This window comes from Pistacia vera, unplaced genomic scaffold, assembly GCF_008641045.1.
Source record: "Pistacia vera cultivar Batoury unplaced genomic scaffold, PisVer_v2 Contig732, whole genome shotgun sequence".
In the NCBI taxonomy this organism is placed as follows: domain Eukaryota; kingdom Viridiplantae; phylum Streptophyta; class Magnoliopsida; order Sapindales; family Anacardiaceae; genus Pistacia; species Pistacia vera.
Genome location: NW_022196593.1, coordinates 452,277 through 468,245, shown reverse-complemented (window position 1 = coordinate 468,245; position 15,969 = coordinate 452,277). Strand labels below are relative to the sequence as shown.

The 15,969-nt window shown below is 35.9% G+C and overlaps 2 protein-coding genes and 1 non-coding gene across 3 annotated transcripts; all 3 read right to left on the bottom strand.

Annotated features, from left to right (window-relative positions):
* Window positions 1-4,794: 4,794 nt before the first annotated feature.
* LOC116115199 (acyl-coenzyme A oxidase 4, peroxisomal) lies at window positions 4,795-10,079 on the bottom strand. The gene is made up of 13 exons (XM_031401357.1): window positions 9,882-10,079; window positions 9,383-9,487; window positions 8,880-8,986; window positions 8,657-8,734; window positions 8,443-8,566; window positions 8,215-8,288; window positions 8,064-8,123; window positions 7,835-7,944; window positions 6,636-6,795; window positions 5,906-5,982; window positions 5,498-5,669; window positions 5,326-5,418; window positions 4,795-5,103 (listed from the first exon to the last, which is right to left on the bottom strand). Exons 1-13 carry the CDS (start codon window positions 9,907-9,909, stop codon window positions 4,978-4,980), a joined length of 1,314 nt encoding a protein of 437 aa, XP_031257217.1. The 5' UTR covers window positions 9,910-10,079; the 3' UTR covers window positions 4,795-4,977.
* A 386-nt stretch (window positions 10,080-10,465) lies between these two features.
* On the bottom strand, window positions 10,466-15,488 carry LOC116115201 (lysine--tRNA ligase-like). The gene is made up of 16 exons (XM_031401358.1): window positions 15,321-15,488; window positions 15,171-15,231; window positions 14,868-14,936; window positions 14,582-14,747; window positions 14,378-14,471; window positions 14,096-14,181; window positions 13,627-13,745; window positions 13,470-13,547; window positions 13,181-13,306; window positions 12,817-13,099; window positions 12,554-12,650; window positions 11,704-11,860; window positions 11,248-11,391; window positions 11,087-11,155; window positions 10,834-10,977; window positions 10,466-10,743 (listed from the first exon to the last, which is right to left on the bottom strand). Exons 1-16 carry the CDS (start codon window positions 15,449-15,451, stop codon window positions 10,693-10,695), a joined length of 1,875 nt encoding a protein of 624 aa, XP_031257218.1. The 5' UTR covers window positions 15,452-15,488; the 3' UTR covers window positions 10,466-10,692.
* Window positions 15,489-15,864: 376 nt separating this feature from the next.
* On the bottom strand, window positions 15,865-15,937 carry TRNAA-AGC. The gene has a single exon. It is a non-coding gene; the product is annotated as a tRNA-Ala (tRNA).
* Window positions 15,938-15,969: the final 32 nt, after the last annotated feature.

The following is a 15,969-nucleotide window of genomic DNA, read 5'->3' as shown; positions in this document are numbered from 1 at the left end:
GGTTGTCCCTCACCGTACTGTCCTTAGATGGTGATTCTGTGGCTTGGTCTGCTGAGATGACACACAGATTTCTGGTCCTGTTATCTGAGCGGGCCAAAACTTCACATGGTACTGCAATAAAAACAGCTGATTACCAAGAAATGTTGACGACTATCATCATTGGCTGGCAGGAGACTCAACGTGACCAATTAGCCTCTAAGTTCTTTCGCCTGCGAAAACTTTATCAAGCATGGCGGAAATTGCTGCAACACACAGGATTGGGTGGGATCAAGAGTCACAAAGTCCAACGTGTCCCGTTGAGTTTGGCAAGAATATGTCAAGGTAAATATATTTTTTAACTATTATTATTCAACGTCATTGTAAATATACGCATTTTTTCGGACTGCTAAATATTAATATATTATTCGTTTACTCATCAGCAAAACCCACTGGCGCAACAATTTTACCACAGGGACTTCCCCACAAGGAACTTTATGAAATAATATTTGAGAAGCAAACTGCCACTGGAAGATATGCGTACACATCTACATCCCAACAGGTGGAGCCTTCCAGTTATTCCAATCCCGGCTCGGTTCCTATGGATGATAGCGACTTTGAACCTGATCCTGATCGTTGACAGGGGAAAAAACGGTCAAACATATCTGGTCATGGAGGAGCGAGAAATCGGAGGCATAGAAGGGGGCCCGGACATACAATTGCGGATGCCATTTATAGCTTGACGGATGAGCTTGCGGAAAAGCGGACAATGGGATCCGGGCTTCCGATCGTCCTAGAGATAGAGGGAAGAAGCGAACACCAGTGCTCCATCTGATCCTTTCTCCATGAGACAATTGTATTGACATCATGACGGCCATGCAAGTACCGACACAGTTTTTCCTGCCGACTGTCACGTACTTATATGAAAATCCAGGGTGGCGCGAGATATTTGTGAAACTCCCACTGGACAAAGGGCTAACTGGATTCAAAAAACTTTTTCAAATAATTCGTAGATGACACTATATTTCATAATTGTTTGGCAACAATTTTGTATGCGTCAGTGGGCAGTTGTCATTACAATTACAATTATACGTTACTGTATGAACTTATTTATGTGATATTGTAATGTGTAAACACTGTTTTGATTGTCATTGCAATTAAATATTGACTGTTATATTTTTCAAAGTAGTACAACAACTATTAATTGTTGATAAATGTTGCAAATGTGTAGGTTTAAATGGCGTCGTCTAGCCGTACAGGAAGAAGACAACGTGCTACAGATGAGAGGGACGAAGAAGAAATACTGACAGATATAGCCATTGCACTATGCGGTGTTGCCGCGTTAGAAGCAAGTCGACCTCAACCACGACATACATCTGTATTAACTGGTCATCAGTACATGTTGGAAGTACCAACGGTCATCCTGACAGGATCTATGACAAGTGCCGCATGGACAGAGACTGTTTTACATTGTTATGTGAATTTTTTCCGATCAAGGCAAATTGCAACCAACCAGGAGGACGAGTTTAGAAGAACAAGTTATGATATTCTAACAATCGTTGGAAAAAATGAGACAATCAGAACGATGATGGAGGATTTCCAACATTCGGGTGAGACGATTTCTAGACATGTTACCGCAGTTTGCGATGCTATATGTGGAGTTAAGACAGAGTTTATCAGACCACCTACTTCAATGAGTTCCATGGGAAATATCAGCCAACAGAAAATATACCCTTTCTTTAAGGTACTGTTCATTATGTTTGGTATTAGTATAGTTAAGTTCATTGTATTATTATTTGTTTAGTAGGTTAATATTGGAAATGACTCATTTCATGATAGGACTGTATTGGAGCCATAGATGGCACACATGTATACGCTTCGGTTCCACGTGAATTTGCCATTAGGTACCGGAATCGCAAAGGAGATGCAAGAATATAGGCTGTATGCGACTTTAACATGATGTTCACTTATGTCGTTACTGGATGGGAAGGATCAGCGCATGATTCAGAGTTTTAAATTCAATTATTGATGATCCTAATTCTGGATTCCCATATCCTCCACCAGGTATAAGTATTTCTTGACGTATTACAGCGTATTACATCCACTGTTGAAGCCCTGTAATTCAAATAAAATGTCGTATTATTACAGGGAAATACTATTTGGTTGATGCGGGTTATGCAAATAGGGATGGGTTCCTCGCCCTCATAGGCAAGTGGCTTACCATATTTCTGATCACCGCCGTAACCGAAGGGGGCCACAAGAGTTGTTTAATTACAGACATGCTTCACTCCGCAATGTTATCGAGAGAACCTTTGGTGTTTTGAAAAAACGGTTCCGTATTCTAAATGGAATGAACAATTATCCTTGGACAAACAAGGGAAGATTGTCATGGCATGTTGTGTACTTCTAATTTTATAAGAATGTACAATATGGACGACCTATCTTCGAACAAACCAATAATAGTATGGGTAATGAGCAAGCATATTGTGATCATCAAAACGGGGCAGAATATGGCGGAAATGGAGAAGGATCGAGTCAACCGCAACAAGGTATTATAGACACTGATGACTGTACGGATAACATAACGAATGCACTGTGGGTAGCACAGTGGACCATGTCATAGTTGTTACTGGAGTAAACGTGTAATAATGATTGTAAGGGTTGATAATTAGTATTTTGTCATATATGTATTAATGTGATGTTTTTAAACTGTTGGATTACTTGAAATAATATGGGTTTTTGTTTTTTAATATAACGGGTAACAAAATTATCAATAAAATATTTGTATTATTAAAATGTGAGGTGATAAGTTATATATATATATAATACTTATTTCACAAATACAATAAAATATTTTATTAATAAATCATTATAAAACAAATATATTAATCAAATATTTAACACAAATATCAAGATCAAAATACTCTACCAAACACTATTCTGAAAATCATTTCTCGTAACTAACCTACTCCAACTATCCAATACTATCCTCAAAATCCTACCCAAATACTAACCAAACGCACCCATATTATCTTAAAATAATTAAAAAATTTTACGGTATTATTAGTTTTAAATTATAGTATTACGTAATTAAATTATCACAAAATTAAGAATATATATCATTTCCTCTCAACTATTCATATCATTTCCAAGATTAATGTCAATATCTATATTTTCACTGTATTATTATTATGATGCAAAATAGACAACACATGTTCCTTTTCACTTTCTCCATGTAAAATGATAAATTTGAACAAGTTTTAGTAAATTGGGTTGGGTAATTCGGATCCGACCCGAAATTTTTTTAGGCCTTTAGCTCAAATTAATAAAATTGTATCGATTTGTATCGATATTTTTAAGGATACATAGTACGTATCGTATCAATAATATATATCAAAGTATCGACAAATATAGAATATACTATTGATACGTATCATTGACGACCTATATCGAATCGTACCTAAGATACGTATCGCGTATTATAGAATACTAAACCATGGTTTATGGGTTTATTACCAATTTTTGGCATTTTGTGAGCCAAAGAGTATTGTAGAATACTAATAACCATGGTTTATGGTTTATTACCCAATTTTTGCATTTCTGAGCCTCCTTTGGCTCATTGAACAGGCTTTTAAGAATTGAGAATATGCTATTTTCATTTTTCAGCATGATCGTGAGTAATTCTGAATGAAGCTCTATTTTCATTATAAAGATTTGATCGTTGATCTCAAAAAAGGAAAACATAGGTGCGTTTGATTCATTATTTTGAATAAAATTTTGGGAATATATTGGTAGTTAATAGGGAGTATTACGAGATAAAATTTAAAAATTTACAAAAAAACCCCTAAGTTTACTAATTTAATGAAACACCCCAATATATAAAATGACAAAAAACACCCCACTACCCACAGTGCCATATTCCGGCCACCACCGTCGAAATCTGGCCAAAAAAACTGCGTTATGACACAGACCAGTCGGATCTATGTCGTACGCGTTGATATGACCTTTTCCTGCCAGATCCACCACGGATCTAGTCAAAAAAGCCAGATCTACCACAATGTGGCCTTCGTTTTCGATCAACGACGACCATTTCTTAGGCCGTCAGATCTGACTGGGAAAGGCCAGATCGATAAATAACCGACCAGTTTCGATCATGGTGTAAGTCGTAGGGACAGATTCCTGCTACCACCAATGGTGGTTGCTGAAATCTGACAAGTGATGGTGAATAGGGGTGTTTTTGCTAATTTTTAAACTTTTTTGAGATTTTTAGTGAAATTAATAACTTAGGGGCCTAAAAATATTAAAAAATACACAAATATTTCTGAAATAATATGCCAAACAATATTTGAGGATAAGATTGGAAATATGGGTAAAAATATTGAACCAAACGCACCCTATAGATTTCTACCGACCATTAGATAGCATATCCCGATTCAATTTTTCACATTTCTTTTAGAGCAGCAATTTTGGTAGCAAATATTGGCAAATTGAACATATATCACCCGTTTTCTGTCCCCATAAAAACAAGCAAGCAATTAAAAGACTTAAAACGTCAACATCCGGATTTGAAGAAAGTTTAGATTTATACTACTTACTTTTTCAGCCTATGGCTATGGGTCGTTTATTAGCCTGAGGGGCGTTAGCATTTTTAAAGGGCAAGACGTAATTCAAATAGGTATTGTGAATGTCAGATGATGTCTAAATATTAGACACTTGATTTGATATACTTTAGAATCTATTACAATTTTGTACTTTATAAGTGGTTTGATGCATTTGGAGCTGACTTTGGTCTTATTGAAGATACGGGAACAAAAAAAAAAAAAAAACAAAGATAAAAACATAATAGCACTCTCGTCATCAATCTTATGCACTCCGACAAGCATAATGAAAGGGCTATGGAAAATATAATAGTGCATGGAAGGCTCAATTAAAATTCGAAGCATGTCCCAAAGATAGAAACAATCTTATTTCATTAACAAGAAAGATAATGTTACCATCAAATCAAAGGCGGCTTCGCTGTGGAGGCGCCTTGAAACTTGCAAAACCAGTGATTTCCCTACCCGTTACCAAGCTGTTGATGTCGTAAGTGCCTTCGTAAGTGTAAATGGGTTCCAAATCACAGAATGCCTGCAATGTCATCCAATCACAACAATAAAATAACCTATCATAAAACTAGGGCCAATCAAGCATAAAACGAAGCTTGCATTATATGAATGTCATGACTAAAACTTCTGTAGTGGATGCAATGGATGGACATGGTAAGCAATTATACCTATCAAAAGAACCTGTTAGCTACCAAACTCTTATACATTCAAATTTAAGTCAGAGTCCTAGAGATAAGCATCAAACCTTTGCAACAAGAAAATCAGCCAAAATTCCGTTGCCACCAAGTAACTCACGTCCAAGAGCAACTGTTTCCCTAGCCCTTGCGGTGATCCATGACTGAAAATAATGTAATTTGTCAAAGCTGGAAAACGCAGGAGAATACCAAATTTATTAAAAGGCTTTTGACTCATCATACCTTTCCCAAGCTGGCATGACCCGGGGTCATTTTACTGCTCTCATACAATTTACAAAGGCGCAAACCAATAAGAACCATGGCTTGAACATTGCCCAGCATTTGAACAAGTTTCTGTTGGTTGATTTGGTATGCCGCCAATGGTGCACCAAACTGTTTCCTCTCTTTCAGATACCTTTGAGTCGCAAAAATTTTAAAAATGTCATACTATAAGCTTGATTGATATAAATTCGCATGAGTAATGCTAGCCTTACTCACTACTCTTACTCACTTTGTAAATACAAAGCATAGTACGGGTACTATAAGCATAGTACGGATACCATATGTCATTTTAACAAAGGTGAGTAAGAGAAGTGAGTAAGGCTAACATTTTTCAATTCGCATACAGAAGTAAAAGGCATCTTGTCATACCGGTGACACATGTCATAGACACCCATTGATATACCAATAGGTTGCCAAGCAACCATTACACGTGAAACAGCCAAAACCTGTATTGGAACAGCAGTACTTGAATAAGTGGCAGAAAAGTCAGACATCTGAATTTGAGACAAACATATAATATTGTTGAGAACAGAGTACAATCCAACAACAGAAAGCAAAGTTGCAATCAGCATTGCAGAAGTTAACTATCAAGTTTTTATAGACATAAAAATGCTTAGTGGTGACCAAGTGAAATAATAAAAAACTTATTTCCAAGTAGTAAAAAGAGAAAATTGGACAATAAATTATATTCAGTAATATAATATATATGTTGCTTTCAGACAGTCTAATGAAAATCAGATCTAAAGACTAATAAATCCACATGAGCTCACCAAAAAACTCAAATTACCAAGCTAGGTAATTTCAAAACTTATAAAGTACCCAGTGAACCAGACTAATCACTCAACTCTGCTTGTCAAAACTGACGTTACTACCCAAATGATCAATGACCAACCAATTGCAATTCAGGGAGAAAAATGTTATCCAAGTGCATGTTCCGTACAAAGGTGTCACTTAAGATGCCAGTTTCACATGCAAGAGTCTAGTTTCTGCATATTCAAGTTCTTAACAGCCAAGGGAGATATTTTCTTTAAAATCACAGTTAAGATCTAATTCTTGTCTAGATGATGATCAATCAAAAAGCAGAAAGTAGAAACAATACCTTGCTTGTATCCTGAAAAGAATTGACTCCAGGTAATCTGTCCTCATCAGGTACGAAGACTTTCTTCAACAGAATGTCTCCATTTTGAACCATCCGCAGACCAATTTTGTTTTCTATTTTTGTAGCCGTTAATCCAGGAGCATTCTTCTTTACAATATAACTGCCACATTAAGCACAAGCACTCAACATGTAAAATCATGCCAATATCCATAGCCAATTATAAGGACTAATCTTCTTAAAAAAGAGAGAGAGGAGCATCATGATAGCAATATAGGGGACACAAAAAAAACCACCACACATGCACAAAACCCAATGGAAAATTTCTGAAATCACAGTCTACATCCTCTTCCAGTTCCAGTTCCAGTTTCGGTTCCTTATTAACGAAACTTTGACATGTTTAATGGAGCATTTCTCAATCAGTAGTCATATAAAAGCTCTGTATAGCAATAAAAGTGGCTTTTGGGTCTTCGCATAGTTTGCTTAATCTACATATTCTAAGTAGATTAGTTCCCCAATAAAATTCTAATTATCGGGTGGTTTGTACCTGAATTAGTTCCAATCTCATATCTGGGAACTTTGATTCTCTAGGACTAATGGAGTATTTCTCAATTGGTATACAAAATCTGCAAGTTTGAAACAATAAAATAATTTAGTGCTGGCCAATCATCTATTTTTAATTCAGTTACTATATTATCTTCTTTCTCAGTAAATTGGGTGCCCAATATTTTTCCTAATAATTATGGGTGGTTGGGACAGGCCATGAGACATTTATATGCAGTGGTTTTTCATGTCTCGTCTTTAGTAGCATACTAGGCCTCCAAGTTTGCCAATTCTTCAGGGTGGTTGTACTTGGTACCCATAAAAGTCTATTACCCTATCCTTGTACACTATACTGGGTGCTACTTGGAACAGCATCCTGTATACATTGCAGACTTCCATTATCTTTTGTATGTGTACCTGGTTACCAAGGGGAATACAAAAATGACGCAAGCATAGTATTTAGCAGCTACCACAGATATAAGCCACGCAGGATCAAAATATGAGGAAGAGGTTTCATTTGCCAACATACTCTTCAGAACATGCATTCCAGGATGTGTGTATGTTATGACAACTGAAACAGCTTTAATGCATTTCTTTCGATAACCTTCCACCATGTCAATCATTACAATGAGACTAGATATCATATACTTCTAACATACCCATTTATTTGGTTCGTAGTTAAATTCCTTGCAAAAATAATCAACACATCTGCAAAGGTACTATTTCCTATCCAACGCTTTTGGCCCTCAAGTATCCACCCTCCTTCCACCTGATCAAGAATAGAGATAGCAAAAACATAACACAGCATGAAACTTGGAACATCAAAGTTGATTTTATCTAGACATTATGTAAACCTAGAGATGGATGTGAGAGGTTGAGAGCTTGGACCTTTGTCGCAGTTGTTTTCAAAGCACTTGCATCACTTCCATAATCAGGTTCAGTCAAAGCCTTAAAATGTTAAAGAACTTATTAGGGTGGCTCACTTTAACAAAAACTTCATTTTTCAGACAACATGCAGTACGAAAAAGGAGCTACTTACCCAACATGCTATGGTGTTTAACTGTGCCAAAGAAGGCAAATATTTCTGTTTCTGTGCCTCTGACCCACATAGTGCTATTCTTGAAATAAGGAGAGTCCAGAGGAGTTATTCAAGGCCAAAATTTCTTAACAGCATCAAGTATTTGAACAACCAAAAAAAAAAAAAAGACAAAAGAAGAGCCAGCTTATAACAAATTATTTAAGGAAAGAAGTTATATCAAGCTCTCACCAATAGTGAGCATGCCTAGAGAGGAATGGACCAAAATGAAAGTGGAGCAACTAGCATCAACTCTAGCTAGTTCTGCTGTAGCAAATGCAGATCCAGTAATGGACAGACCAGGACATCCATAACCCTGAGTCAGAATCAGCTCAATTCAGTCACTGCATCTTTCACCTCAGAAAATGGACCAAGCAAACAAAAGTAAAAGATATGTATAAATCACCTTGATCGTGCCGCCAGCAATATGAAGGGCACCAAGCTTCGGAACAACATGAAATGGAAACTCTGCCTTCTCCCAGTACTGAAATTAAAGAAAATATAAATCATTCTTTTTATTATTGTGCCTATCAATGTAGTATATAACAATCAAAGCCTAAGCCATCATATACAGAAAAATGTCATCATTATCTTTCAAAGAGAAGTGGGAATTAACACAAGAAAGATACCTCTGCCATTATTGGAGCTATTTCTTTTTCCACACACTCTCTTACTTTCCTTCTAATAGCCATCTCTTCAGAAGTCAAGAGATCATCAAACTGATAATAGTCTGACACTGTAACGTTCAAACACCAAAGAAATGAAAATAAATGGTAAATATAGAAGTTCTGATTGAGCACAGCACACAAATAAATTTTACAAAATACTTTAGTGCTTCCTGCGCAACAAAAAACCTATCTAACAAGTAAAAAATGAACACTCCCAGTCTTGAAGAGCAAATACTTATTACTGTATCATCTAAATTTACTCACAAGAAAAAAAAAATTTAATATGATAATGTTACTGGAGGGAGATATACTGAAAAAGTACAAGGAATAATTGTGTACAATTTCTCAATTCATCATTTTATCGTAGCAACTCTAAAATCTAACGCATAATCAATACAAACCAAAAAGCAAGTACAAGTCTCTAGTATGGCTAAAGAGAAGTGTAATTTGCTCATCACTCTTACCAGAAGGAGGGAACTTGGCAGCTGGAGTTGCTTGAGGGAATGCAAGGGAAACATCCAATGCTGGTAAATTAAAATAAGAACTCCTTGAACTTTTCTCGGCATCATCTGTGAGAAATTGAGTATTAAACAATTGATTGAATCAACTTCAAACTAGCAAATAAAAAACAAAAACCACTAAACAACAATACAAAACAAAAAGAAAACAGATTGCTAGAGCAAGTTGAGAGGTTTCACTCTGAAATTGCATTTCTTGATCGCTTTCAATTAAACCTAATCATAAGCGCCAATTATTGACTTACTAATTTCCTTTATCAGCTTATAAACTACATGTAGAAACAAGTAAATCAATCCAATTCGTTTCAGATTTTCAGTTATGATCCAATCGAACTTCGTATAAGGAAAAAATAACAAACTAAATCGAATGGATGATGTAAACGAAGCTAATAGAAGTGGATTCTCAGATCAAAACAGTAACGAAAGAAAAGAGAACAAACAAAACCTTGATGTTTAGAGGATTGAACTGTCATGGTGATTGATGTTTCTGAAAGAAAACTCCCAGTGGACTGTATCGGACGATTTAATGGAGGATATAGTGGGCACGCAAGTTTAGGCACTTCTTTATAAACTTAAGCCAGCACGTTACATTCAGATTAAAAAAACAATTTTCTTTTCATAATTATCTATAGGAGCTGGTAATTGATCATCGGAATGACATAATGTTGGTTAACTCTATGTCGCTTTGGTCAAAGGTTAATGTTATTATAAGATAAATGGTGTTTGCGATTATCATAACCGTTGATTTACTTATACTGTGATGTAATTATTTACGTGGATCCCGCGTATGAAACTTCCTTAGAATATTGTATAAAATCTGCGATGCCTTGCTGGATTTTTTGTATTGCTTTTTTTTTTTTTTTTTTTTTTTTTTTTTTTTTCGATCAAGTGTGTTTACGAAAAAAGATTTTATTTGACAAAAAGTAAGCTTATATATGTTTATCATGACAAAATTAATCTTAAATAGAATAACACGTAACATAATTTGTACTCCATTGTCGCATACCATATACTAACATATTTAATGAAATAAATCAAAGAACAGACATCTATAAACAAGAATGGCCTCCAATCTCCATGACAATCACACATTGTACAAGTCAAGAAAAAATAACTGAGAAAAATAATGGTGTAAAGTATTTGATGATCAACTTCAATCTTAGTAAGTGCCTGTAGCGTGGCCGTAGTAGCTTTCGCAAATTCCTGTAATTGCAGGGTCAACTGTGCTATATATCAATGGCGCTGCACCTTTGAGACTAAAGTGAAGTCTTTTCTTGAGGTTTCATGGCTGGAAATAGAAGTACTTCCTGTCAAAAGCTCCAAAAATTTTATGTATGTTTCAAAGAAAATGTCAGTGTATTGAACAACGAAAACACCAAATTAATGAGTTGTCTAACCTTGACATTTTGTGAGTCAGTCAACAGCATGGCAAGCCGATCAATTCCCATTCCCAGTCCAGCAGTTGGGGGTAGCCCGTACTCCAAAGCAGTACAAAAAGATTCATCTGAAACCATTGCCTCATCATCACCCATTTGTCGATCCTAGTTCAACACAAATATGTGCAAGCTATTAAGTGAATGCAATGGTTGCTTTCTTGGGAGCTAAAAGTTCCGGCCTACTTAAAATTACTACAGCAAATTAACATTCTACCTTAAGTTGCTCAGCAAATCGCTCACGCTGCACTTCAGGGTCATTTAGTTCAGTGTAGGCATTGCATAACTGGCAATAGAGAAGCAATAATTGGATGGATTAGCCGTTGAAGTAGTAACCAATATATGTACAAGTCTGCTTTAGAATGTAATATATAGTACCTCTCGCTTGTTAACAAATAATTCAAAGCGCTCAGTCAAGCCTGGTTTTGATCTATGCCATTTAGCTAATGGACTCATGATCTCTGGATGGTTGATTATAAAAGTAGGATTCACACAAGTTTCTTCAAGAAAATGGCCCACAAGCTGTCATCCAAATAACATCCACAATACTTTCATTTCATCAAATGCTTAATAAATCTTGCATTTCAACTGGTTAGCATCCATTCAAGAAACAGGAACAGAAGATACCAAAGCTCTCTACATTCTCTACTATAGGTTCTCAATACAGAAAAGAAAATTTGGAGCTTAAGATTCAAATTTTCTTGAAGCCAGAAGAATCATCAAGATGTTATCAAATGTAACAAATAAATTATAAAAAGCACAAACGAGTAATTGGCATATAGATTAAATTAGAATAGAAGTTGTTTATTACAGAGCAAGCAATGAGCTACTGACCTTGTCTAGCAACCGAGTTGTGCTGAGTGGAGGAGGGCAAGTGACATTGAACCTTTCACATGCATCCAACAAATACTTATTAGCAGCTTCAGTAGAAAGATCCTTGGGTATGTTGATGTTTGCCATACTCTCCAAACCCTCGACCAAGTCAATCCTTCTGTAGCAGTTACGGAAGCACCAAGCATAACTATGGGGGATAAAGGCTAATATATCATAGACACAAAAAAAAAAAAAAAAGGTGTTCAGTATAATCCTGATAATGATCATACCTGAAAGGTGGAGTAAAATCAATCTCTATAGGCTCATGATCAGATCCATTGACATGGTATCTTATTTTATGGCTCCCTGTTAGCTCCTTCACCATTCCTGTTCAAGTTATAATGCCAAAATCATATGCATTGCAAAATCTTTCAGTGACATTCATCCCATAGATACTATGTTATGAAGACCAGCCAAGGCACTGCATTTTGTAGTAAGGTGCGTGAAGTCATAGAAGTGTGAAATTAGTAGCTTCAAACCTTTGTGGGCTAACCTGATAGCAATTCTTCTATTAATTCCATCATGTCATTGTAATCAGCATAAGCCATATAAAACTCACACATTGTGAATTCTGGAATATGNGGGCAAGTGACATTGAACCTTTCACATGCATCCAACAAATACTTATTAGCAGCTTCAGTTGAAAGATCCTTGGGTATGTTGATGTTTGCCATACTCTCCAAACCCTCGATCAAGTCAATCCTTCTGTAGCAGTTACAGAAGCACCAAGCATAACTATGGGGGATAAAGGCTAATATATCATAGACACAAAAAAAAAAGGTGTTCAGTATAATCCTGATAATGATCATACCTGAAAGGTGGAGTAAAATCAATCTCTATAGGCTCATGATCAGATCCATTGACATGGTATCTTATTTTATGGCTCCCTGTTAGCTCCTTCACCATTCCTGTTCAAGTTATAATGCCAAAATCATATACATTGCAAAATCTTTCAGTGACATTCATCCCATAGATACTATGTTATGAAGACCAGCCAAGGCACTGCATTTTGTAGTAAGGTGCGTGAAGTCATAGAAGTGTGAAATTAGTAGCTTCAAACCTTTGTGGGCTAACCTGATAGCAATTCTTCTATTAATTCCATCATGTCATTGTAATCAGCATAAGCCATATAAAACTCACACATTGTGAATTCTGGAATATGAATTAGATCCATCCCCTCATTTCTGAAACTTTTTCCAATCTCATATACACGATCAAATCCACCAACAACCAATTTCTTGAGATAAAGCTCTGGGGAAACACGCATATACAGTTTCATGTCCAACTCATTGTGGTGGGTAATAAATGGCCTGGCTGCAGCTCCCCCTGCTCTCATATTCATCACAGGAGTTTCCACCTAATGATGATCAATAGAAGAAGGTCAATAGGAGTCGCGTTAAAGTTCCCAAATTAATAATATACTGCACAGGTTTCACACCTCTATGAATCCAAGATTATTGAGGAAATTCCTGTAATAAGAGATGATTCTGGCCCTGGTTCTAAATATTTGTTGAACCTCTGGATTCAACATTAGATCTAAATAACGTTGACGATATCGAGTTTCCTACCAACAGAACACAATATTATTTCATATAAACCAAGAAAAATAAGACTTAATTAAGCCTTAGCCTAACTATTTGAGGTCAGCTACTGATAAACAAAATCATGCAAAAGAAATTGGTGGCACATCACACACAAAGAAAAATTGCCAGGCAAAAACTCTATACCTGATCTTTTAAGGCGTAAATTTCTGGGTTCCTGGCCATTCCAGGCGCCCATCTATAATTAGTTGCTTTCTTCTCATCCTTCAAGGAGGAAAAAAATAATCTTATTAGCGCTGAAGGAAATGTATGAAAAGCATTGATTTTTATTGTAAATATTGACCTTGTTATGGTCTTCATCTGTGCTAGAGTGAACTGATTGCCTTGGTAACATGTGAAGACATGGGGCTAGTACCGTCATCAACCTTGGAAATACACTTAACTCTCCTCTTCGGCTTTTCCCTGTGGCATGATCAAAGTATAACATAATGCAAAACCAAGAGAAATTTGTTTTCTATATTATGCATCTATATCTTTCGACATAAAGACATCCTTAGATTTGTAACTCTAGATCATTTTTCTTTTTCTAAAATTTGGAACTAGGTATGACATTGAGTCACTGACACCCGTTGGATGGACATTGAAGAAGCAGAAAAGAAATAAATCATAGAGTACTGAGCCTTCAAATTTTCAAATATTAATTTATCTGAACCCAAAAAGAGAGTTCCACTAACATTCATTTCATAATTAAGGCATCTGTTTAGTCAGCGAGAGAGTATTATATAAAATGTACATGACACCTACTGACCTACCAGGAAATCCACAGATACCAACAATGTCACCTCTCTTCACACCAGAGTGATACCTTGAGAACTCATCTTCATCCATGTTAGAATGCCTGTTAGAACCAAAATACAACGCAAATAGATGTTAGTTCTCTTATGCAGTGAACAGGATGAGTGTAGAAAGAAAAATATTTAGCTAAAACTGAAATTTAGCAAGCCAACTTAAAAGTTTTGCCTCTATGAGCATTGAACTACATATATCAATAAATATCTTACTGATGGACGAACTTCAGATAAATAAAGTAGTACCTTGCATCTGCCATTACTTGAATTTTAGCTCCATCACCGTGAAGATCGTAGAAGTAAAGTTTTGAAGATGATATCCTCTTTTTCATGATTCTCCCTTAATAAAATGATTGTAAGGTGAATTAGAATAACACTAGAAGTGAGATATAAACAGACAGCGTGCATACACTCACAAAACTTAAACCAACCCTGTAAGTTAACTAGTACCAGCTAAAGATATTTCAGTGCTTTCAACATGTTCACCAACGCTCAAAGTTCCATATTTGCCAATAAAATCAGTTATGGACATTGAAACAGCGAACTTATGAGGATATGGATTCAAACCACGTTCCTTAAGTGATGCCAAGCTCATTAGTCTGTTGTTCAAATATTGCTGCCACAATATTCACGAGGGTCAGTAAAAAACCAAAGGAACAATTATTGTTTCTTCACTTTCTCAATCATATCAAAGAGGAAAGAAAAATTTTGGAAAATAATCAAATGTTGAATGCACCGTTGGGTCCATATTATCTTCATCTGCTCCATGTGGCTTCTGGTGCTCTGGTTTTCCAGTTGCTGAAACCTGCAAATGCAAGTAATGGCCCATTATACCAAAAGAAACAGATTACAAATAAACTTCTGTGGGCTTGATCATGTGTTGTCTAGTGTCCATGATTGTATAATTGAGGCTCTAGCAGGAATTCAAGCAGCAGTAAGTTAAGTTAATTTATAGTAGAAAAGTTTTTAGCATGATGAAATTGTTAAATATCATAGACTAGCAAAATAAAGATAAAAACTAGAGAAAACCATGCACGACCTTCTTTTTCTCCTCCTCTTTCAGCTGCCTTTCTCTAGCCTTCTTTTCTTTCTTAAGAGCACTAAACAGAGTAGCAACATTAGATAATATGTAATAAGATTTCTATCAACATGCAGTAAGTAGAAATAATTAATTAAGAGCGAGCAATACTTCTTGCTCATGGGTTGTGATGAAGCTGCTGTCGTTTTGGATTCCATAGATGACTGCTCTAAAGATGCTTCTATGCTCTCCTTGTTGTTATGTTTTAGCCCTTCAAATCTTATTGGTCTATGGTGTAACATTCTTAATCTCTTATACCTGCTCCATTTTAGGCAACTTACAATAAACTATACAGAAAACAACATCCTGCTGCCATTGTTTTCCATAAACAAACAATTAATTAAGCCCGACCATCCATCCTTCCTACTAACTTTCCTCTATTATTATAATCAACTAAAGAGCTTTAAGTTCCCATTTGTCAACAATCTATCCTTGTTTTGCAAGTAATTTGACCTCAACTCTCTACCACCCCTTCCTTACTTTCCAAGTTAAAACTGAAAAAACTTAAATTCACTTTCCGAGTCTTGACCTCACTTTCTACTTCTCCTTTTCCAAGTTAAAAACTGAAAAACGGGTCCTCACTTTCCAAATAAAATACTGAACAAACTTGAATGCAAAAACAAATCCTTACTGATAATTCTAAAACCTAAAATCATGGAGATGCGGGGTATCGATCCCCGTACCTCTCGCATGCTAAGCGAGCGCTCTACCATCTGAGCTACATCCCCTTATACTTTACGGCGCTAAATAAATTTATATA

Excerpts from the sequence above, each read along its gene's own strand:
- LOC116115199 (XM_031401357.1), bottom strand. The coding sequence starts at position 9,909 with ATGACAGTTCAATCCTCTAAACATCAAG. Across the intron at positions 5,983-6,635 it reads CTTTTCAGGATACAAGCAAG|GTTTTGGCTGTTTCACGTGT; the intron begins GTATTGTTTCTA and ends GTTCCAATACAG. Across the intron at positions 5,670-5,905 it reads GTCTATGACATGTGTCACCG|GTATCTGAAAGAGAGGAAAC; the intron begins GTATGACAAGAT and ends TGCGACTCAAAG.
- LOC116115201 (XM_031401358.1), bottom strand. The coding sequence starts at position 15,451 with ATGTTACACCATAGACCAATAAGATTTGAAGGGCTAAAACATAACAAC. Across the intron at positions 14,748-14,867 it reads AAGATAATATGGACCCAACG|CAATATTTGAACAACAGACT; the intron begins GTGCATTCAACA and ends ATATTGTGGCAG. Across the intron at positions 10,744-10,833 it reads CTGACTCACAAAATGTCAAG|GAAGTACTTCTATTTCCAGC; the intron begins GTTAGACAACTC and ends AGCTTTTGACAG.